General features: G+C 38.1%; 1 protein-coding gene across 1 annotated transcript in view; it reads left to right on the top strand.

Annotated features, from left to right (window-relative positions):
* Window positions 1–23,560, top strand: part of LOC124381330 (mitogen-activated protein kinase kinase kinase 11) — a 36,544-nt gene extending 12,984 nt beyond the window's left edge. The window contains exons 2-10 of the mRNA XM_046842869.1: window positions 10,046–10,223; window positions 13,889–14,037; window positions 15,169–15,344; window positions 15,494–15,740; window positions 16,479–16,586; window positions 16,771–16,927; window positions 17,860–17,960; window positions 18,096–18,635; window positions 18,720–23,560. Coding sequence (XP_046698825.1) covers window positions 10,046–10,223; window positions 13,889–14,037; window positions 15,169–15,344; window positions 15,494–15,740; window positions 16,479–16,586; window positions 16,771–16,927; window positions 17,860–17,960; window positions 18,096–18,635; window positions 18,720–19,321 — 2,258 coding nt within the window. The 3' untranslated portion in view covers window positions 19,322–23,560. The remainder of the gene's footprint in view (window positions 1–10,045; window positions 10,224–13,888; window positions 14,038–15,168; window positions 15,345–15,493; window positions 15,741–16,478; window positions 16,587–16,770; window positions 16,928–17,859; window positions 17,961–18,095; window positions 18,636–18,719) is intronic.
* The last annotated feature ends 2,071 nt before the right edge of the window (window positions 23,561–25,631 follow it).

Genomic DNA, 25,631 nt, shown 5'->3' with positions numbered 1-25,631 from the left:
AATTAAATATTAAATGTAAAACACACACACAAACACATCTGTATTACCCAAATAAGGTCAAACAAATGTAAACTATTCAATTTTTGTTTATTTAAATTTTATTCAATCAATACACTTTGTGCCAATTTAATTGATTACACACTTTAATGTGAATTGCAATAATTAGATTTTTTAGATAATCATCCATCCATCCATCCATCCATCCATCCAACCAACCAACCAACCAACCAACACCTCATAACTAATACTGTGTGTACTCTTTTTGTTATTTTACGTGGTACGCACTGTTGTTTGATATTATTTTATACAAGTCCCCCAACAGTACCTCCAGTTTGATAACAAAATTTTCCGCAGTACTTTTGATTTGAGAGAATACTGGGGACACAATCATTGGTTTCTTAAGTTGTAATTAGCTTTTATAGCAGCAATTGCTAATATACAGAATATGCATGTGAATGGTTGAGTCACAAAAAGTTGTACATGGTTGAATGTGCAGTTGCGCAACAACGCAGGTCCGCTCTCTGAACTACTACCGAGTTGGCAGGGTGTGTATAAGTGGTGGTTTTTATTTGTTTTTTTTGTTAAATAGACCTGCTATTAGCCAGCCGTCGAGCTGTACCTTTCCGCCCCTATTCCCCTGAGCAAATATTACATCCTGCAACACAATAATGCACCATCAATGACCGTCTGAATCAGCAAGGGGTGCACATACTGTTACTCATCAGTATGCCAATCAGGGTTCTTACAGATTTTTGGAAATGTATGAAAAACAATGGAATTTGATTTGTGATTTCCAGGTCATTAGTATGGAAAAATAGAACAAAGTATTGAAAAATATGTTTCCATACTTTTGCACTATTCTTTTTTTTTTTTAAACATAAAATTAAGATTTTGTACAATATGTGTATATATATATATATATATTTTTTTTATTAAACAAAGGCACTACACCACACTAATCCGGATAAATGTTAAAAACGGCGTTTTCTTCTAAAAACCCTTCGCGTTCGCATTTTCGTTTTTTAATAGTTTCGCAAAAGTTGCTTATTCACACTCAAATATCTGAAACACTTACCTCCCTGTACTGCACATGAGCAAAATGTAAGAAGCTTTGACCCGAGTAATTTCCGCATGGCGTTTATTTACTTCCCGGCTCTTTGACACGTCGCGGTAATGACTAAAAAACGTCATCGTTTTCGAAAAGCCTCCATTTTCACAGTCCACACTGTAAAGTCAAATCGACATTTTCAAATGTATCGTTTTTTCAAAAAGCTTTGTTTTTGTCAACAAAAACGTTGAAAACTTTGAAAAACGCTGTCTCTGTGTTGACGGAAGTAAAAAACTGAGAAAAAAGTTATGCCGTTTTCAAATGAAAACTTATTAGTGTGGACGTGTCCAAAAGTTGTGTTTTGTTAATTGACATTGGTTGAGTTTTTGAGTTTATTGGTGAATTGCACATTGCAATTTCACAATCCTTTTTGTTGCTGTAGGATTTAAAGGTTTACAGTTTAAAAATTATATTTATAAATGAATAACGATGATGAACTGTTTTGATGATTAACACTCGTTTGGCGTGTCCCGGGCTTTAAGTTCTTATTAGTTTTTAATCCAGCCTTGTATATTTTATTCAATGAAATTAAAATGAGAAGTTTTTGGAACTGTTTTGTCAGTGAGTCTTTAGCCTAGCTGTAGTTTAGGATGGGTTTCGGGGACCAAAACCTGCGAACAAGTGCACTGATTGGAGAGGAGTGTTGTTTAAATTTTTTAATTAAATTAAATTATAAAATATTTGTATCATGTCTCATATATCAACTATTAGATTTTATTAGATGAAGAGGGGAAAAAAATCGGCCAAACATATCGTCCTTAAAAAACAGCATCAGATATCCGCATCGCCCAATATCGGTCGGCCTCTAGTTATAATATGGTCTTTAAAATCTTTAGAGAAGTCTGCATATTTGAGTCAGGAAAATTGGAAAATGTGTAGGAACCCTGTGCAGTGAACGGACATTGCTGCTAAGAAAGCTTTCAAAACGAGTGTCACAAACCGCAAAATCCCACCATCAGACCTCAAACCAACTCTAAACTCGTGCATCTGAAAAAAAGTGGGGACCACCAAACTCTACTACATCAAATTAACCCAACAATAAACCAAAGACACACTTTCTTGCTAAACGCTGAAGAACCCACAATGTCATTACTGTAAAACAACCATGAAACACGTTAATGGACTGCAGTACACTTAAAAATAAAAATACAGCTTTTCTACTCAACGTACATATGAATCTTCTGAAATGTATCACCAAAAGAAATACTAGAATACTTACAGAACATTTAACTAAAGGACTCCAAATAACTTCATAGTTAAAACTTTGGGATAAACAAACAAACAAACAAACTATTACTCATCCAGTAGTATCGGCTATGCTAAACTGAAAATGTGACGGAAAAAACAACTTTTATCTAAAATGGTAGCCGACATTATTTCTAGTTAACCATCAGCTCATAAATGACATGTCTGCAGAACATCTGAGGTTAATGGATCATGGTTCGGGTTAATATGTGACCACGCAGTGTTTTAATCGTTTACAATGCAAGGGGTTTTCTTAGACGTCTTTAAAGCACTTTTATGTAATACTCAGCAAAAGGGTGGTGGCTTACTTCTGTAATTCTTATAGCACTTTAACTGTTTAATACTAATAAATGGTTTTGCCTTATTTTTTTTTATTCGACCAAAATTACGTACAGCCTCCATCAAATACGTCACAGAAAATGAGCTGTTCCTGTAGAAAAGGTGGTTTCTAGATAAGAATTAGAGATATTTAGATAAGATTCTGCAGCACCTTACTTTGAATCATTTCACTGAACCTTAGAGTTGAACTATTCTGAGCATTATGGGTATTATGACCTGTGCTGATGTCTACTTTTCTTCTCTCTCTCTCGCTCTCTCTCTCACTCGTGCTATTTCTCCCTGGACCGTGGGTGGGAGCAGAATTCCGACAGGGTGGGGGTTTTCCCCTGGAAGAAGGAGGGCTTTGTCTCTCTGGGGAGCAGCTTACTGACACACACTCTTGTCTGGCAACCTCACACTCATACACACATATCTACTTACACAAAGAGAGGGTAATCACACATGGAGAGACTGTAGAAAGGTTATGGAGAAAGAGAAAGAAGGAGAGAGGGAGGAAGAGAGAATGCCAGACAAGGAATGGAAGACACAATAGTGTTGGAGCAGAGCTGTCAGTAATACAACACAGATGACTGTAACTGAAAAAACGTGTTTAGTTTATTTGTTTGTTTGTTTGTTTATTTTGTACTGAGACTCACTGGTAGGTATCTCAGAGGCCACACCCCTTGTTTCTGAGCACATCTTTACTAGGCATAAGCCATACTTGCTTCATCTTCTTTAGTAAAACATACCTAAGCCATGTTTTCTTCACTGGGACTGACGGGCACAAAGGCCATGTTTTCTTCACTGGGACTGACGGGCACAAAGGCCATGCCTTCTTTACTGGGACTGACGGGCACAAAGGCCATGTTTCCTCATTTCCTTAAAGAGCCTGACAGGCCCACAGGCCTCACGCCTTACATCTTCTTCACAGGCATTGACTGGCTCAGAGGCCACCTCTCCTAATTTCACGTCCTCCGAGGCCTGTCATGAAAATTGAAACGTAAGCTGCAACACAAATAACCCAATTAAAAGTTTCCTGAAAGCATGCGTTTCACTAATATCTTTACCAATCTGTCATTGTGTCCCCGTGGGTGTATGGTGTGACCGAGTTCAAGCCTGCGCCGTTCAGCTAACCAACATCTCAGCCTTCCAAACAGTCAAACAAACAACAAACACAGCCCGTTGTTATGGATACTGTCATCGCGCCAGTGTTCGTTTAGCATGGTGTGTAGTGCACCCTCATTTCTCTGCTTTGTTTCGTTTTTCCTGCATCACAACATAAAAAATACACACTCGCCGCTTCCTGGCTTAGGGCCTAACAGATAACGTTTAAGAGAACACTGCTCTGAAATCACTGGGGGAATGTGGACAAAATTGGTTTTATGGCTCAGTGCAGTTGGTCTAATGACCTGTCCTGTGGTACTCTTTTGGCTCTAGTGGTTACGTTTTATTATTTTTTTAGCCGAAACTGATATTTATGCTCTTTTACCTTGCTGTGAATCACTGTTAATCTTTTACCATGTTGTTGTTCTGCTTTCAGTGAAGATTTAAAGCTGGTGGAAGTGTGTGAACCCTCAGTGGCCTTGCTTAACACCACAGCAAGAACAGACACATGCTGACTCTGCAGTGTGTGTGTGTGTGTGTGTGTGTGTGTGTGTGTGTGTGTGTGTGTGTGTGTGTGTGTGTGTGTGCTTTTTTTATATATATATATATATATATATATATATATATATATATATATATATATATATATATATAAAAAAGCTGTTGGTTAGGAAGCATGCTGTGCTACACACTACACCATAACCCTTTACTTCAGGGTTTTAAATCAGTGTAAATGTGTAATAATTTTTTTAAGCAGTAACCCATATTGTTTTTAGCGTACACAAAATATTCACTATGGACAAAAGTACTGAGATACCGGACTTTTCCAGCCATAGGTGATTCTTCCTCAAACTTTTAGCAAAAGGTTGGAAGTCTTTGCATGTTGTAGCATGAAATGTTGAACTAGGAGACTTTAAACCATGACAATGTCCCTGTGCACAAAGTCAGCATGTATAATTCAACATAAAATACAGGATAAATTTAGCATCTTGCGGTTTGTATTTATGAAAAGGAATAAGCTATTTTTATTTTGGCTTATCGGATTTGAAGAAATAAGGACAGGCATGACTCGAACCTTTCATTTTTGAACATTGTTTTATTAATCACCTTGACAGCAGGGCTGCAGCTATCGGTTATTTAAGTAATCGTGTATTTTAACGATTAATCCGTCAAATAATCAAGTAATAAGATACGTTTTAATTTTTAAAATTTTTTATCGTTTTAAAAAAAAAAAAAATGACGGGTCTCTTAAAATGACCGTCTTTTTGTTTCCTTTTTTGAAAAATATTTATTTTTATTGCAGAAATTGCCTGTTAGAATATCTGCGACAACTCAAACCATTTAGTTCATTTAATTGCCATATTATTTCAAACTGCAAATACAAATATATAAATGAAAAATAGCATAAATGAAAATCAATTCCAAGTGAGTTTAAAAAGGGTAAACACGCTGTACGTTGTTCCATTTTTTTTTTTTTTTTTTGTTTGAAATGATTCCAAACTTTGGAAATGTTCTCTCTTCCCTCGCTGTTTTCTCCCCATTCCTCCGTTTTTTTTCTCTTTTGCAGCACCTTCTCTTTGTATGGAATCCTGTTTCTGGCACAATAAAAATGTAATTTTGTTTTGCCAATTCCTCCATTTTTTTCTTGCAATTCCTCCGGTTTTTTCTTGCAGTTTCAGAGAAAAAGTAGGAATTGCGAGGAAAAAAAGTCGGAATTAGGCAATTTTTTTTTTTGCGGGTTGTGCATTTTTGTATTCGAGTTACTCGAGGATTTAATGCATGAAATTGCCATATTACATCAAAATGCATGTACAATTGTTAAAATAATAAACATTTCTATTTCAAATTACTTTAAAAAGGGTAATGCACTGTATGGCGTTTTAGTTTGAAATGATCCCAAACATTGGAAACTTTCTGCCGTTTTCTTTGGCCTGAATTCTCCCCATTCCTCCATTTATGTGTCTTTTCCTGTCTAGAGTTTAGCAGGTGGTGCGTCAGTAATTATGGTCTGTGCGGAAACACACAGACCATAATTCATTTGTCAATTCATTTGTCATCTGTGTCAATTAGGGCTTAAACAAAAAAAGGGCTGAAGACAATGATTTGCATTGATGCTTTGTTTAGTCCTTTTAACTACACGAAGCATCAATGCAAATAATTTGCTTCAGCCCTTTTTGGTTTCAGCCCTAATTGACACGTATCTGAAAATAAATACCAGGGACCTTATTGATGACAAATGAATGTACCAAAAACTTGATAACTTTAATAGTTTTTTTTCCCCCTTCAAGGGAACTGGCGTTCTAAAGTATTTATTTAAATTCTAACCAACACCAGTCATAAAATTTATCCAGTAAACTGGTGTCATGGCTCGGTCTACTGAAGAAAAATGGCCAAGAAAGTACAGTTTTATAGATGCTCAGCAAGGCTCTTGTCAGCTCATGAGATTAAAGGTGAAGAGGAAGCAATTGGGGATAATAACTCTTCAAGACCTAAAAATAAAGTAAAATAGTCTGCACTTTGTTTTTGGGAAAGGAAGGTCTCTGCTGGGGTGTGTCACAACTCAGAAACATAGTATCAACAAAAAAACTTGAGAAAATGTGAGATTCTAGGTTCACAAAGACTCCAGTGTGTCAGACGGAAAGCTGATGAGACGTATAAGCCGGGTGTTAGTTTCAGTGGAACTGAGTGATGGCTCTGTTAGAGAAATGAATGCAGATATGAAATATGAAAAGATTACTAACATGGGCAAAATGACTGGTGCATTGTAGGTGTAGAGTAATTGTTTCTCAGAGCAATAAACATTTTTGTTTTGTTTTATCTGATGTGAATTGTGTGAGTTTTTCATTGTTTAAGTTATTAGAACTTTGCTGTATACATTTTTATGCACTCTATGAACAGGTTTTTGGACGTTCTACTAGATTATGGAGTGTTGGTGTAGGGTGCAATTAGCATTCTAGTTCAACCCATTAGTGTTCAGTAGGGTTGAGGTCAAAGCTAGAGGGAGGGGGACTAGCTAAGTGGTTAAGATGTTAGATGTCTAATTAGAAGGTCATGAGTTTAAATCTCAGCACCACCAAGCTGCTACTTCTGGGCCCTTGAGCAAGGAACTTAACCCTCAGCAGCTCAGTTGTATAAATGAGAGAAAACGAGCGTGGTTCTGGATCAGGACTTCTGCCAAATGTAAGCTTTTCGAATCCATGTTACCCATGGAGTTTGCTTTGTGCACAAGGGAATTGGGAACCTTATACAATTGTGTCCCAGCAACTTTGAGGTAACAGGAATATATATGATTGGAAAAGTCGGTTGTCCCAATATTATTTTTTTTTTTTGGGTTGATTTATTAAATTTGGTTAAAAACTAAAATGAATTATTTTCAGCAATTGTCGCCAAATAAAGTGTGTAATTCCCCTTATTACTATTTATTTCATTGTTCTGTCATTGTTTTTTGATTTACTAAAGAATGACTGGTTTGACTTTTTATCCGTTTATAGTTCCACCGAACGTAGAACATCCATGATGTAAATGATTTCCTTTAAAAAAAAAAAAAAAACCTTGTTGTGTTCCTGCAATCAGGTCCAAAGCGTCGATGCTGGAGACACCTTTCATATGTTATTTTATGCTACTGCATTTCAGTTATTACTGCCCATATACAAGTTATGGTTGAACTTCATCTGTACCTTTTGATCAGGTACCAAAAAAAAAAAAAGAACATGATGATTTGTTTCTGGTGTGTATTTGTGAGTGGAGCCGTGCGAAAGAAAAATGTCAGTCCTCTTTTGAGGAACTTTTAAGCGGGCAGATTTGCGTCACGTCCTGTGGGGGAGGTCATAAGAATGAGTTGGAGGAAAACGCCACTTTTTTGTGTGTGTGTGTGTGTGTGTGTGTGTGTGTGTGTGTGTGTGTGTGTGTGTGTGTGTGTGTGTGTGTGTGTGTGTGTGTGTGTGGTACAATTCTCTGCCATCGTTTTAGGCTTTACTTGTGGTCGTTGGCAGCAGGCTTAGAGGGTTTAGGTTGGGCAAGATTTTCAAAAAAAAAATAAAATAAAGAAAACGGTGCGACGGAGCAGCAAACGTCGTGTGTGTTCTTTATTGGAAACTGAAAAAGGCAGGAAAGACAGGACCTACTTCACTACTGCTTAACACACCACATTGCACACTGTGTGTGTGTGCGCGGAGTGCAAATTCCACTTGGCTAGTGATTGCTATCAAGAGATACTGAAAGACGTGTGTGTGTGTGTGTGTGTGTGTGTGTGTGTGTGTGTGGGGCTGCACAGGTCTCTTTTGTCTCTTGCCACTGCAGTGCATGGTGCACACATGCCAACAGTGTGTGTGTGTGTGGAGCAGGAAGAGTGCTGGCAAAGATGCAACCCTGTCACTCCCCACCCTCTAAAGTCTCGCGACACATACGGTCGTGACGTCTCACACACGCACACGCTTCTGCTTTTCTGCCAACGAAGAGGAAGTGAGAGAGCAAGAAGGAGATGAAGACAGACAGACAGATGGGGAAAGACAGAGAGACAGACAGATAGACAAAGAGAGAGAACAGGCTGTGTGTTCTTTTAGAATGATCCAACACACACACACACTCTGTGTCTTTTCACAAGAAGACCACACAGTTATGAAATTTTTTCGAAGTCAGGCTGCTCACGTCATTTCTGATTTCTGCTAGCAAAATGTGTCAATAATTTACAAGAATTACTCAAGTATTTATCACGAGGGAAATTGTCGGACGCTTCAGGACCGGCTCTGTAGCCAGTGCTTTTACTCCTGCGATAAAGTCTGTCTACCAAACCAGCAGGTTGAAGTCCAAGATGAAGCTGGTGCCACACCCATTTTGCTGAGATCATTAAAAAATCCTATTATTTTGTTTGTGTGTAAAAGATGTGCTGAGATCAACTGCTTATATTCTTAGCTTATTGTTCATTCATGCATTACAAGGAAAATTAGTTCCATCGTTGCTACGGTGAAATGAATCCGTTTCACACAAGGTCATGAATCACATACTTGGTGCTCATTTCCTATTCCTATTCCTATTGATTCCACTTTTATTATTTTTCTGTACAAGCATTCCAGATGCCTTTTATTGCTCTTATACGTATTCTACTTATAATAATTAGTATTGGAGGTGTGTTTTACATTCATCTCACATGGGAGTTCCTGTTACAGTGGGGCAAAAAAGTATTTAGTCCGCCACCAATTGTGCAAGTTCTCCCACATAAAAAGATAAGAGAGGCCTGTAATTTTCATTATTGGTACACTTCAACTATGAGAGACAAAATGAGAAAAAAAAATTGTTGGCTGACTGAATACTTTTTTGCCCCACTGTATATCCTCACTTATGAAAAGCGCCGTCTTTCTCTCCTGCTCTACTTTAGAGCAGAGGCACCCAAAATTTTTTCTATGAAGGGACAGAATTAACCAAGGGTCGTGGGACAAAAATTGAATGTTGAAATATACCAAACATTATAAAATAAAAGGAGGGTTCTTCCAATTTATTCCATAATATTAAAGCATAAAAGTTCTAGTCCAGTGAAATCAACCAGGCATAACATTATGACATTATAACATTATAAACAAGACTCATTGATACAAGTTAACGCTGTTGATGCTCGATGGATCGGGATTGTTTTGGCAGCAAAAGGGGGGACCAACACAATATTAGGCAGATGGTCATAATAGTTATGGCTGATCGGTGTAGTACAATGAGAAACAATCTAGTTTTCTCTACAGTAGAGCTCAATGTCTAATACAGCAGGTCATCATTTTTCCAAAGTTTTTCTAAATGTCATTGTTCCATTTATTTCTTCCTCTAATATTTTTGGTATTGGCGCCAAATCAAAGATCATCACAGGCAATCGTTGGCCCGCAGGCCCTAGTCTGGGCTTCTCTGCTATAGAGAAATTGGAAAGCTCAAACTGCCTGTGGTGGAAAACCTACTGTCCTTCCATTTCAATTCTTTTTTTCTTTATTATTCATTTTTCGTTCACATAAGCGAGCATCCAAACAATCACGACAAAGAAATTGCACGATAGCCTTGTGTCAACTCAGTCAGTTTTCCAGATGCACTCACCAGATGTTTAATCCATAATCAGTGTATGCGTAATGCGTCAGAACCCCGCAGGGCGAAATTTCACTAATTAAGATCCGAAATTCAGCTCAAATATTGACAACATAGTTATGAAAGAAGATTGTTGTCTGATGATGGAGTCTTCAGTTTAATCGAAATATAACTCACACTCTCTCTCTCTCTCTCTCTCTTTCTCTCTCTCAGTCCTCCTGGCCCAGCCGATAGAGCAGAAGATGGAAGGAAACACTCTGAAGATCACGGATTTCGGCTTGGCACGAGAGTGGCAAAAGACCACCAAGATGAGCACGGCGGGGACCTACGCCTGGATGGCACCCGAGGTCATCAAATCCTCCACCTTCTCCAAGGGTAGCGACGTATGGAGGTGAGTCAGTCATTCACTGTTTTCCTCAAACAGCAAGTCCCATCATAGCGAATGATAAGCGTGCGAGAGAAATAATATTAACGTCCTGGAACTGAACAACACATGGAAACACACGTGTGATTTCTTACTCAGTTTTGTCTGTTCCTTTCATTGAAACACATACTAAGTTTAGAGTTTAGTTGCAGCTCTACACCTTTTAAGGCGCCTCCCAGGAAAATGAGTTGAAACGAATGAGGGAAAGTGCTGATGTTAATAGTATTCATGCGCACGGGAACCGCTGCATCCCTAGTTAGATAAGGAACAATGAGGTAATCTGCCAAAATACGTTTAGTCTCGGAGTCATAACGTTTGATTCAGAAGACTTTTCTGCTGTTTTTTTTCCCCTCAAAAAAAAATGAAAAAAAAAAAAAATTTAAAGCCATAACACGACTCTACAGAGCTGGAAAGAATTTCCGCTAAGTATGTTTGAGACTTGGAAACCCGAAATAATTATTCATTTTAATATTTTTATTCCTGTAATATTTAAAGGGGCAGGATTGAGTTAGGGTGCAGCCATTTATATAAAAAAGTAACCAAAAAAAATTTTTTGGGGAAAAGTGCGTGGGGACTAAAGGAAATGGAGAGGGTGTAAGAAATAAAGCACACAATGACGAGGAAAGGGTGAGTAAGCAGAGCGAAGCAAAAGACCGGGGCTAATCAGAAGTCTGATCCAAACTCAAAGACGACTCCTGCTGTTTGCCCCCATGCTCACACACACACACAGACACAATCGTGCACACACACACAAACACTGCCGCTTTTATTCACAGCAGGTAAGTGAAACAATGGCGCTCTTATCCAGGTTTAGAGACTGGGAGACGAGAGGGAGCCACACACATAGACAGAGTCACAATAGCATGTAAAGGGATGTAACCTCAACACAGCAACCGCACACACATGAAGAACAATAGACGCCTCTGTTCTCAAGGGCGCATCCTTATGGCCAATTACACCGCCAGTCACTCAGGCAGGGATGACTGTCAGGCTTTTACAGACACACATGCACTCATTCTTTCTCAGCGAAGAGAGGTGTTGAATGTCTGCCGAGACAGGTCAAGTCCTTTTCTGGATGCGAGACGCAGTGTTCCATACTGTAATCTGTACACCGAGCAAAACTTCACCATGACAACAAGACCGGTAGATCAACACAGTAATGTTACACAAGGAGCCACTGTGGACAGCGCAATTTGGAGATTTAGTGTAAAAAGCTTTACAAGTTAGTTTACAAATTAAAAATAATTAGAATTTTTTTCAATTCATATTCATTTTAAGGCATATAATGAAGGGAAATTTAAGATTATCACACTGTCGTCCTTCGCTAAGCGCCGTGGTTACGCGCCAAAAGCACCAGCGGAAAACGAATTTCTGCAAAAAACTGACCAAAATGTTTTTATTTTTTTTTATTGTTTAAGCCATAAATCATCCTCCCGCACTTTTTAAACACACAGAAAACTTTAGCACGAATATAGCGAGGTGAATTTTGTGTAAATTTGTAGAAATATCACATTTATAGTGAGTACTGTAGTACAGTACTGCAGCGTAGCCTATGCATAGTTTCTCTGCTTGTTTATTGATTGAAGTGTCCTATGATTTCAAAAAAAAGGGCTGAGGTAAAGATACACTGCATTCTTTGTTTATTGGCTAAATCTGGTGACGTATGTCTTCAACTCCGCCCTTTTTTGTCAGAGGATACTACAAAAAATAAATAAATATATATATATATATATATATATATAAAATACTATTAAGCACCCTTATTAAGATGCAGTAAGATTCGATTTGATTTGATTGAACACATGCAAAGAATATGATGCTATGCAATTTAATATGGTTCGCTTATATTTCTTTGTTTCAGACAGACAGCAAATCATAAATTTACTTGAGTGCCTTCTGACTTTTAACGCATTGCCCCCTTCACAATATAATTAAATGTAACCAGACGTTCTGTCTCTAAGAAGATGCAGCTCTACCTCTGCCATGTTAATCTATATTCTATGTGACTTTCAGAACACTAAAAAATATACAAATATAATTTTTCACCGTTGCAAATATGTTAAAAAAGGATGCATCACGATACAAATGCCAACTTCTATCTGGTGCACACTTTTTAAAATTTGATGCATCACATCGTTTACTTTAATGCCGACGCAATCGAGGGAAAATCATATGTGCTGTATTTTTATTATTAGCATTAGATGCACTGCTCATGTATACATGGGGTCTGAACAATGGAAAGCTCTGGGATTTTTACTGTGCATTTAATTCAATGCAGCCCGAGTTCCTCAGGTACCCGATGTTATATCAGATATAGGAATACACTAATATCCAGACTGGTGTATAATTGTATGCTAATATGCCAAAAAGGAGAAAGGGGAGATGATGAAACTATTTCAGAAAAGTTCTAAATGAATAATGACCTGCTAGCATAGTATTTCATGCTTGTGGATTGTTTCAGTACTCGATTTTACTACTATTTGTACATGTGCAGTATATATAGATATGCATAAAGGAGGGAGAAAAACAATGTTTTAACAAAATCTGTGTTTATTAAAATCAAAAATGGACAAATGCCCATACCTTGATTGTTGAAAGGACCAAACCTTAGGAAAGCAGATGTTCGCAAAAGCACATGATGCTCAGGTGTTGATATACGTCTGATACATGCTTCAATATTATGTACAGGCATGCAAGAGGAATAAACAAAGTAAGAAAGAAAAACACAAAGATAATGATTTTAGAGTGGATACGCCGAGGTACAAATATGAAAGAATGCCAGTATTCAAGGAGTTTGAAGAGTAATTGTATCATACCGTAATGCTTTTAGGGTTAAACGAGTGTGCAATGAGTACGTACGAGTGCACTAGTTTTGAAAACCAAGTGTAATAATATATAATTACGCTAGAGTCCAGCGGTGGAGTAGCTCAAAAGGAAAATGTTTCTCAATCATTCTTTTATACTTTTTACAATTGGTGTTTGTGCAAATATGCTAGTATACATACAGATGGCTAGAATAAATAATGGTTTCAAAAAATTGGAATTTCACTCCGAATGGCTCAGCTTGTGATTTTTTTAAAAACATTTTTGACTGCTTTCTAGAAAATTCAATGTAATTTGGTACAAGTCTAGATATTAGCTGCATTTACTTTATTAGATTACACCTTCCACAGTAAAAGACTTCTGCGAACGCTTGAACGATTTCCAGACCGAACCGCCAATAGAATCACAACACAAAGTTTTCTTTTCTTCTCAGACCTTAAAGGCGTCTTAATATACTTCTTAGATTATAGTGTTTAGGAGCTGCGGGCCAGAGAAAGCTATGTTGTGCTTCGTGTGTGCGTATGCTGTAATTAGCTGGCTATATAAAGCCACCGTGGGCAAGTCTCGTTCTCTGAGTGAGAGCATTTAAAAGAGAAAATGCTCTTGCGGGGTTTTCTTGTGTGTAATTGTCGGTGCTTAGGAGCCAAGACATGGAGGATGTTGCTGTTCTTTTTTTGAACTGCTGTGTCAAGTGTCTACGTGTGTGTGTTTGTGTATCTGCCATCTTGTTAACTTTACTTCATAGCATGTTTGGATGTTGGAGTTTGGGTTGGAACGATTTGAAAGTCTCTCTCTATCTTTCTCTCTAGTTACGGAGTTTTATTGTGGGAGTTACTCACAGGCGAGGCTCCTTACAGAGGGATTGATGGTCTGGCTGTAGCCTATGGAGTGGCAGTAAATAAACTGACTCTACCCATTCCCTCCACCTGCCCCGAACCTTTCGCCCAACTCATGTCAGGTAACTTCTTTTACCTATTTATCTTCCAAGCAATCATTTACATTGGACTTTTCCCAAGTGTTCCTCTTCACATTAGGGGTGTAACGGTACACGTATTAGTACCGAAACGTTTCGTTGCACATGTGTAATAAATGCAATCCTTTTTACCTGCGGAACAGAGTTACAATCAGAGTCCCTCACCAAAGTGGCGGAGCGCAAGTTTGTTTAGTTTCCACCTCACACTGTGAGCGCAGTGTCGGTGTCATTTTTTTGTTTTGTTTTTTTTTTACTTGGAAAATATACACAACAATGCCAGGGGTATAAAAAAGAGAAACAAAATTTTGCGCATGGCCACTGTGGCTACTTGCTCCGTACCGGAAAATAAGATTTGTACGATGTTCCTTTTTTTTTCCATTTAATTTGTGCCAATTAAATCGATTTCTCAATTCAGTCAATATGATAAAAAGTGTATTGCATAATTTATTTTTATTCTTTTATTTTTATATATTAAATTTTTTTTATAAAAATTTTACAGTAAATGTTTTAGAATATTATTGAACCAAGCATTTAAATTTTTTTAATTAATATAATATATAAATACAATATAAACTGTTCACAAATGTTAATAACAATAAATTGCGTAAAAAAAAAAAAAAGCAATTTTATGTTGTGCATTTCATCCCAACTGTACCGAAATTGTACCGAACCATGAATTTTGTGTAGCGTTACACCCCTACCACACACAACTATCCAATCTTTTATATTCAGTTTAATTTATTTTTATTTGTATAGCACTTTTAACAATGAGCATTGTCTCAAAGCAGCTTTACACAGATAATGTGGTGATAAAAATGAATACGATGTTGTTTATAAGTGTAAGTTTGTCCCTGATGAGCCTGGGCAAGGAAAAACTCCTTGAGATGGCATTAGGAAGAAACCATGAGAGGAACCAGACTCAAAAGGAAACCCGTCCTCATCTGGGTTGCACCGAATGTCCATTTATATTATATGCATAACCATTCATCCAGCCATTTATCTTATTGATCCATCTTCATATTTATGCAGTTATAAACCGATGTCCTACATCAATTCATTCTATTCATCAATGACCTTTTTGTAAAAATCTGCATTTTGTGTGCGTTTGTATATCAGGGTGTTGGGATCAGGACCCCCATCACAGGCCGAGTTTTGCCTCCATCTTGGCTCAGCTGTGTGCTTTAGAGCAGCAGGTAATGGAAGAGATGCCCCAGGACTCCTTCCACTCTCTGCAGGACGACTGGAGACTAGAGATCCAGGGCATGTTCGACGAGCTACGTGCTAAGGAAAAGGTGTGTGTAGATTTGGAGAAACCTTATATTGTGCCAAAAACAGTTTTACAGTATTCTAAAGATTTTGCCAGTCTTTATTGAACACCTTTAAAAAAAAAAAAAAAAAAAAGATTAAAAGATATGTAACATGCATGTGTGTGTGCGTGCAGGAGCTGCGTTGTCGTGAAGAAGAGCTGAAGCGTGCTGCCCTGGAGCAGAAGTCTCACGAGGAGTTTCTGCGTCTACGAGAGGAGCAGTTGGCCCAGTGGGAGCAGGATGTGTTTGAGAGGGAACTCTCGCTTCTCATTCTCCACCTAAACCAAAACCAGGAGAAACCCAACGTCAAGAAGCGCAAAGGAACCTTCAAGAAGCACAAGCTCAAATCTAAGAACGGGGAGAAGATCAGTATGCCACAAGGTAGGAAAGGAAAAACACGCACAGTATGAATAATATATATTTATTTTTCCTAAGTATTGTTTTCATTAAGTTGAACAGGAAGTGGTATGTGATTTTACTAAATCGTTGAGAAAATAAGTTTTCTGAGCGATAAAGCTTTGTTGCACTGCTATATTTCCAGTTAATATGGGTTCAGACATTAGACTGGAATTGTAATTTGCAGCTTTTTTTTTTTATTAATGGTTTTACTAATGTGGCAAACAATAGTATTTAAAGCTCCACTGATCAATTCACTGTGAATGAGCATGAATAATTTAGAATGTGCTTTGTTAGCATGCTGGAATGGGATTTTTTTTTTCCTTTTCTATAGCACATCTGTCTGTCTGTCTGTCTGTCTGTCTGTCTGTCTGTCTGTCTCTCTGTCTGTCTCTCTATCTATCTATCTATCTATCTATCTATCTATCTATCTATCTATCTATCTATCTATCTATCTATCTCTTCATCTCCTCACTCTATCTATCTCTCTATCTCTCTATCTCTCCATCTCTCCATCTCCTCACTCTATCACTCTATCTATCTATAATCTCTATCTCTCCATCTCCTCACTCTATCACTCTATCTATCATCTCTCCATCTCATCACTCTATCTATCATCTCTCCATCTCCTCACACTATCTCTCTCTCTCTCTCTCTCTCTCTCTCTCTCTCTCTCTCTCTTCTGGTATAACTAGTGATAATAAAATGTGCTTTCTCCCTTAGATTTCATCCATAAAATCACAGTGCAGGCTTCTCCTGGGTTGGAGAAGAGACGTAATTCTCCAGATTTGGGTTCTCCTTCCATTGGGCCACGTTTCCGGGCCATCCAACGTGAGTGCATGCTTTCTATCTTAAACACACCCTGCTACAATTCACAAGTCCTGTAAAACAAAAACAGTGTGAACACATAGAATCCAGCATAAACCATTTATTTAGAGATGGTTAAAAGTGTCTAAGAGAGACTTTATATAAAGCGAGCAAATATTTAACTGTTGTCTGCTTGTTGTTCCTGCAGTGAGCCCCAGTGAAAGTAAGTGGAGCTCGGGATGGCCGCTGGAAACTCTTCCGCTGAAGGCTAACGGTGAGAGAAGACTTGCCCCACACTGGAGTCCCCAAAGCCCCAAAAGCCCAAAGAGCCCCAAAGTGCAGCGCCTGAGTCCACAGGAGAGCGGGTACTTTCATTTACACACACACACGCACACAGACACACACACAGGGAAAGAGAGACAACGGTATAAAGATAAATTAATAAAAATACAGTACCGTACGGTAAATGGTAGGTGCTTATGGTAGAGCTAGACACCCCATACTGCTGACATAGGTCATGAGTACCCGCACAACGCTCGTACTATTTCCTTCTTGGTTTCCATGGTAATTCTAATTACTTTCGTTTTCTCAGCACCATCACTGATTTGCTTTGGAGACATTTTTTAAGATTTCTAGTGAAATAAAAATATAACACTAAAAAGTTACGTTTTTGCTGCACTGAACAACGAGGACGACCGAGCGACACGAGATCAACTAAGCGACTGATGCTACCCTCGGCCGAAAGCGGGGAACTGGCAGCGTAGGTTTGCTCGTGCCTTCGAAATTTGCTTGCAAAATATGGTAAAATTTCGCACGTATATTCGATTGCTCATACTACGAGTTGCTCGTACAATAGGATTTTACTGTATCTAAAAACCTATTCTGTATAGGTCCTTTTGCAGACTGTTTTCTACATCCCATTAACTTTGAACTGCTACTGTGTTTTAAACAGTTTAATCCCTTAATTTAGACTTAAAGGAAACAGTATTTGTTTCAGGTCATTAGATGTGAAACACAGCCGATTATACAAACTAGAGTACATCAAGGGGGTTGTCGTCTTTGACGCTTGTTAAAGTAAAGATAAATGACACTGTGGTTGTAGGGTGTAGGCTGATATTCTGGATGTTCAATACATTTCAGTACAGGACATTAATTCTTAAATTTAACACTAACAAAAACATATCTATATTTAAATACTGACGGTCCACTGTTTTATATCAAAATGCAGTTATTTTATAACCATCTGTCCTACCTTTTTATCTGTGACCTTTGATGGAGTGTTTGTCTGTCTTTTTAGGCTGTCAATGAGAGCTCGGCTATTGGCCAGCAATGAGAACGGAGACTCCAAAGATGACTTTGAGGAATACAGACCCACAACGCCTGAACCAACTCAAAATGGTACAATTCAATTACATTGTATTTGTATATATCTTTTTTTACAGTGGACATTGTCTCAAAGCAAAACACTGTACAAATTGTAGAATGAATCACCTGCTTTTGCTGTTTGCTCAGTTTATCTGCATCTTGTTCTAGGCTCTATCTCTGTTAAGGAACCTTCCTGGACAGCTCTTCCCGAAGAGGATTTCGGAAGTGAAGAGGGATGCTTGTCCCCTTGTAGTTCACCAAACCTAGACTGTCGCTCCAGTGTTCCCCCTCATACTAAAGTCACTCACCGTGCCTTGCTTAGTGGCGCTGCTCTTCTCGCTTCTGTGGCTCTGGGACGCTATCTGGAACCTCAGCACCCACCCACACCCCCTCCACGAACTACCTATAGAACTAATGTTCCTGCTCTGATTGTGGTGGACTTACCCACAGATCCCACTTTGGTTGGGGACCTCATTACCTTTAGCACGGACTCTCTCCCACAAGAGCTTCTCGACACGCCACTGAAGCCCCCGGAGAATAAGCCGTTACCACTGACCCCACCTCCTCCAAACCCCAGAGAGAGAGACAGGTCCAGCCGAAAGACTGTCCAGCATGGCGCTGCAGAGTGGATCGCTAATGGAGAGACCGAGAACGAGAGTATGGACCAGACCGAAGAGAGAAAAAGATGTAGTCGTGCCTCACAACTTGGTAAGCTTCTATTTTTAAGATGTTTTCATCTTAAGCTGACTTGACCTATTATATCAAATCACGTTTAATTCCCCTTTTCCTTAGTGTTGGATCTACCGTTGTGTCAAGATACTATGGAAGCAGATGAGAAATCCCCTGTCCCGTTTGCTCTTTACGCCGATCCTTGTCTTTGGAGCCCTAAAACGGATCCCTTCAAGGTAAACATCATTTCGCGACCTCGGCCGTCTCCGAACCGACCCCGGATAGATCCCTGGAGCTTCATTTCAGCTGGCGTGATAGAAAAATGCAGCTCTCGGCATGCCATTTCAACTAGCAGCCCCACAAGTCCACGATTGGGGTACAGACCATCGCCTACCAACCCCTTCACGAATTGTGACCCTTTCCCTCCTCCTGACTGTGATCCCTTCAGTCTCAAGGCTGACCCATCGTTAAACTCTGATCGTCCCTCACCATTTGATCCCTTCTCTGCTCCTTTTCCTATTTCCCGCTCTGCACCATGTTCCACCAACGGGAGCCCCAACCTCTCTCTCAGGGTTGCCCCACTGAACCCTGCTGACTCCCCCTTCATAGACCTGGGTTGGGTCAACAAGCCTGTAGGTGTTGCCAAAGAGAAAGTTTTCCCCAGAAAGACTCTGGGTCTTAGTCCCTTTAAGTCGCAAGCTAAACAGAGAGACGACATATTTTGAGCTTCTAATACTATAAAATAATTATAGAGCTTCTACAACTTTACCAGTTTGGATTCACAAATATTTGCTCCCAATATTTGGTGCTTTGGATTTATTCCCTCTAAAAAGCTTCATGTGTTGGATTGTAAGTTTTGCCTTTGCAAACAAAGGAAGCACACGCTATTTAAAATTTTATGATGCGGCTTATTATCTTCAAAACATCATCAAACAACATTCCAGATTCTTTCAGACTTGGTGCATTTTTCCATCTAAAATTGTGACCTATGCATTGAATTACTTTAAGTGCCTTTTACTGTTGGTTAGTTCCGTGTCTTTTAGTTACACCATGGCTAAAACAACAGCATAATGACTTTGGTTTTGTCATCAACCATGTAAGCACTTTCGGATGATCCAATTCTGCTTCCCTCTATAAGACTCAAACTGGACAGTATCTAAAATTCTCTTTTCCATGTTCTAGTTTAGTCTCAAACTAGTCTAGTCTGATAGCTGCAGCAGGAAGATGAGAACCAGACAGAATTTCATATAAATACCAAAGAATTGAGAGAAAAACAAGCTCAGGCCCACACCTGTGATTTTGCTAGCAGTTAGTGACAAGTTAATTCCATCGAAATTGACCAGTCACCCTTTAGCAAACAATTTTCTAAAGAAAAGTTAACAGACCTTGAACTGTGTACAATCTTGATTGCCCAATTTTCATACATTAGTAGTGCTTGAGGGATTGTTATGGCTCATCCGCACTTTAGACAAAATATTCACAGAAAAGACATGGTTCACTAATTGAAGAAAAAAATCCGTGGCTAATAGAGTGGCTCGACTTCGGCACATGCCACCACAGCATGGTTTTTCATTACAACTGAACCGCTAGATGGTTTTTGTTTAATTAAAGCGACACGAGATCAATGAAAAATATTACAAAAAACAAAGCTCACTGTATATTGGCCTGATCTGCAATGAACTTCTTGATTCGAACCACAAAAGATGTTGCCCCAAATTTTTTATTATTTTTTAAAACTACTGATAGTGTGTAGCAATGAATTAGGCAGACATCTGCCACCCTAGTGTATAATGTGCATTTACTGTAGTTAAAATAAAAACCGGTTATAATCTTTTCTTCAGAATGTCTATGCAAGCCCAGCATGACAGGGTTTAACTTGAACCAGCTCTTCAACCTATGACACATACAGTGACCTTTACCACATATCAGTGTTTCTAATGACTATTACAAACATCTTCTATACACCTCAGATTCATTAATTTGCTATGTGCATATGCATCAATTCAAGAAAAGGAGTTGCAACACCTTTAACTGAGTTTGGAAAAAAACACCAATGAATCCCTGAAGGCTTTTACTGCTGTAAAAAAAAAACAAAAAACACCACATTGAACAAAAATCGTATCCGTACAGAAGTCACAGTCAGTGTTAACTTACAGTCACAGCTGCTTGCTTTCAAAGGCTACATAGTCTTTTTATTTTATTTTATTTTTTTTCTTTTATAGAGTATTTTTACATTTGCATGAACCCAAGTTTGAATGCGTCTTTAGTTTTGCAATGGAGCTGTGATCCTGATGTAACAAAATTTTCATGGATTGCTGCCTCACCCAAAATCTTTCCATGAATACATATGCTTGTATAACAATACGTGGGACAGTACTTATAGTTAGTTTTTTAAAGAAGGAATTTAGGGGGGGGGCAGCAAAGCCTAGGAAAAAAATGAACAAAATGACAGCTATATTAAAATAAGAGCCTGTTGTGTATAAAATATTGTAAAAAGGGTATTATCTCTCAAAACCAAGTCTAACACTGAACTAAATGATTCTAGAGTCAACAAAGTAAGCAAACCTTGGACACCAAACAAACGTTAATGGTCCAGTATCGAAATTTCCAAAAAGCTAAACTTCACCCTGAAAATGTCCCAAAAAAAGTTTACAGTTTGAGAAAGTTGAGATTTTTTTGAACACTTAAAAATCTTTCTACAGAGCCTTTAAAATCTAAAGATCCTTCAGATCTTTTTCTTTTGTAGTAATTTTACTCTTAGAATCACACTTTTTTATATTACACCTCTGAAATATCGAGTTTTAGCACATACTCTCAATGACAATCAGATCAACAAGGCTTTTTTGAGGTGATTAGCTATCATGCTAGCTCAGGCGGTCAGCGCTAATCACTGCCTTGGAAGCTCCTGTTTTATCAAAGTGTAGCTGCTGATGTTAAAGTTCAAATACTGAAATAGAGACAAAGTTTGTTAACTTTGATTACTGATGAGATAATCAAAAGTTAGCATTAGAAATTCTTGAATGAATCTATTTTGTCGGATCCTTTTGAAATATTTGCTATAGGCTATATGCGTGTCAGTCCGGTAAAAGCCGTGAGGTTCTGCTGTGGCCGGGTTCCTTTATTTCCATAAGAAACCAAACCAATGTGAAATGATTTACTTTTTATTCTTTCCTCAGCAAATAGGTTGTGAAAGTAGCCATGATAAATCTGCCTGATGGCGTTTAAAACTTAGCTAGCTGATTGTTTTCCTCACACAGTGACGGTCCGGCTTTGTTCAAGTTGTTTGATAGCAATGGAGCAGATCGATGCAGGTTATGATTACCTACTGACTGTAAAAAAAAAAAAAAAAAACATGACTTTTCTCAATTTCCCTCTTCACTTTTGGGATGTAACCATATTTTAAAATGGTTGATACTTGGATACATGCTAAAAAAAGAGCCTGTATATAGTTTTCTCAGGTCACCAAACAATATAATATACAGAGCTGAAATTACATCACATTCATTGATTAGAATGAATGTAATAAAAAATAAAGAACTACTCAGACACCAGCGTTATCTCCAGTCACCAGATCCTTTAGCCTTGATATCAGTGCGCTCTAAAACGTTAGTATGAATCGTTTTGCACATGTTTTTCCAAAGTCAACATCTGCTGCGCTCATTTTAGTAATAATGTTTAATTTCACAAGTTGATCATCCAGGCCTGGGACTCCGTTTTTAAATGGCTGCTCCTGAATGCTAGTCAGGACGTCTAGGTCACACCGAACAGCTGCGCAGGCACCCGAAAGCCCAGCGGCCATTTATCATAACCGTCATACGGGCCATCATTAGAGAGTTCTCATTTGTCAGCGCCACCTTGTCCCTCTTTATCGAATTTTTTTCCCCTCTCAGTTTGACAGTGGTGGATTTAATCTCTATGATATGTAGACACAGGTTTCACTGTACAAGCATCCTTTCTTGTGCCAAAGAAACTTTGTAAACTGCTTCTAAGCCATTTAGGTTTTTAGGATTGGTCTTGGGGTATCGTTATAAACGCCACAATTAGCAATGGGAATAACATCATTAGACTAATTGTGTTTGTTTGTCTGTGCTTACGCTTTGTGCTTATGCCGTTCCATCTGCTTCCTCGGTAAATAGGCAAAAGTATTTTGTGCTAAGCACAATCAGTTTCGACAGAGTAACTAGTACTGTGCATAACTCCCCTGTGAGAAAGACTTATTTTTTTTTAAAGAGAGAAAATTATATTTATTAAGGCCTTTTAGACACTGGATTAAAGATATTTTAATGGGCCAGAGACATAGTCCTCATCAGGATGCTTTGTGTATTTTGCCTTACATCACTGGAGAAAGTGTATGGGTGCTGCATAGGGACAAATCATTCAACAAACTCATATTTAACAAACATCGTTAATCCATTGGATGAAGACCTTCAGTCCATTGTTGGTAAATGAATCGGAAGAAGCAAAAGAAGAAGAATAAAAATAAATCCACACTTCAAATGGACACAAGTACACTTGGGATGTTTGCTCTTCTTTTTTGACAAAATTGTTTGCTTTTGTTTAATTCGTTCCATTTTTACTTTGTTACGATATTCCATTTTGTGGTGCCTGATAATTTTTTTTTTTTACATTTTTTTTTTAAAGGTTCTCTTTCCTACCTATTACATATTTGTTAAATTTTCACTGGGCTTTGTGAATTTGCTTTTGTGTGTGTGTGAGGCGTGAGTGTGCGCGAGTGTGAGACATGCAAAATGACATACTGGGCTGGGCCTAATCATTCTATGACTTTGTGTTTCAGAGAGTCTATGTTTTTATCTACAAATGTGCTCAAATGTGTTTTGCCTCTTGTAATGTTTTAACCTGTGGAGAAAAAAAAATGTTTGGAAGAACGTAAAAGAGACCAAATAAAATTTAACACAACTTTAAAAATGCTTTGCTGTACAGAATGAACTGAGGCATGTAATTAATCTAAATGTGTGTGTTTTTTTTTTTATGGAGTACTAATTAATGGTCGAGTAGCTCGTATGCTTCAATGGGATTGTAATAGTTTTGCGTGGGTATTATGTTAGCTGTGGAACGTTTGGGCTTCGTCAGGATTTCCTCAACCCAACACTCCCTTATTTCCCTTATAAATTGAGGGTTTTATATATATTGGCTTGACTGCTTGTGTGTATGTGGCCTAATAAGACCCTTTTCATGAAGTATTAATTACTGATTTTTTTTAATTAGTGAATTGCTCACAATGATTAACAGTTCCACGTGTTAAACCTTGTTATATAATGCAGAAAGAGTCGTTAAGTTCCTTCACATTACATGTTTTGCTCTTATGGATTGTCCCCTTTAAATCAAATATCCGGATTTTCAATAACCCTGAGATTACTAGAGCAAATCATTGATTTCTTTTTTCTACCATACAACCAGTTCAGTTAATTTAGATGAAAGATTTGGTGAAAGAGCCTGTGACTTGAAACTTAAAATCTGCCTCATGATTTTGTAGGAGCAGTCTTGTCTAGACCTGGGCCAGATGTTTCCTCAAAAAGCCAGTTGTCTGCAAAATTGGTTTGGCACAGAACTAAAGCACAAAAAAAAGCATGCTGACATGGAAGCATTTTCCAAGGCAGGACAACAACTTTACCTAAGCAACTTCAGTAAGAGACCACATCCACAGTAGGAAACTTGATTTCGAGTGATTTTAATCCAAAACTAACACCACTCCATGTAAAATAGTACTAAAATTAAAATAAGTACTGAATGAAGAAAATGTATAATTAATTACTAAATTAAAAAAATATATAACGTGCTCTTAGTGCAGCTTGCAATCTCTCATGTAAAAACAAAAAGCACATGGTGTCAGTGATTCGCCTCTAGAGGCCGCTCTCATGAAGACTAAGTATCTTTTTATAGTCGCTCAATCAACTGACGCAAGCCGGAAAAACTATTGGTATGGATTTTTGCCAATAGTTTCAGCAATCAACTATCGGTGCAGATTGATCTGCAAAATCTTTGAATGTATTTTAAAGTCATTGTACTTTTTGTCAAATATTTTACAAAATAAAAACAAAAAACAAGTTGAATGCAGAATGTTGAATCTGCAGCAGGACTCGTTTCTGCTCCAGCATAGACAGTAACAGTGGCAAATAGATGGAAAAATATTTTGAGGTGAATACAGTGCTTGTCAAAAGCTTTGAAACAACTAGTCTTTTTTTTTCTAGTCTTGGATTTTGAGTCACATGCATGTTCCTTTTGTTTATATGCAAGAACTGGACAGGAAAGTTTGAATGTCAAAAATGTGGACTTTTCTGTCTACAGACTTTCGTCCAGAGGAGCTTATGTGAGACAAAGAACAGGAGAGAAAGCGTACACCCACTTCACACACTTATGTAGTGGAAATCATTTCATCCAGCAAAAGATTTCCTTCCTTTCACCACTATTTTTTCCTATGAAAAATTTCTGCTACCACTAGGTGTCGCCACCTCCTTGACTTTACAGCCTGAGCATTTTCTTTCTTTTTAATAATTTTTTTTGGCTGCTGCAGTAGCCTACATTTTACAGGCTATTAGCAGTGCTTGGTTTCCATTACCTTTTTAAGGTTTAGTGAACGAGTCCTTCATGGACATTGTAAATCCTTGTGTTAATACTGACACTTCTTGCTAAGCTTTAATATCAATTTCATCACCAGATTGATTGTCGATTCTTAAAATCGATGTTCTAAAAATGCTCTTTGCTCTGGATGCATAATCAAATCCAACATGACTGACGGAGCCGAGAAAAACGAGGCGAGAACTGGTTTCGAGGTGGTATCACCACTCGTCAATCAAACTCTGAATATGAAATAAGTGTCGGCAGCCTCTACCTCATGGTTTCCGTGGACACTATGACTGGACTGAGAAATACTGCATTATTACTGCCTAAACATCAGACAGTAAAGTCTGCCATAAAAAAATCTGATTAATCTCACAATCGACTCCAAACAGAAATGTACTATAAATTGCCTGCGTCTTGTTTTACAGTCTGAAGTAATTTCCAGAACACAGTAGG

The sequence above is a fragment of the Silurus meridionalis genome, chromosome 28, assembly GCF_014805685.1.
Source record: "Silurus meridionalis isolate SWU-2019-XX chromosome 28, ASM1480568v1, whole genome shotgun sequence".
Taxonomy (NCBI): domain Eukaryota; kingdom Metazoa; phylum Chordata; class Actinopteri; order Siluriformes; family Siluridae; genus Silurus; species Silurus meridionalis.
Note: the sequence above shows the minus strand (reverse complement) of the source record. Positions and strands in the feature narration are given on the sequence as shown.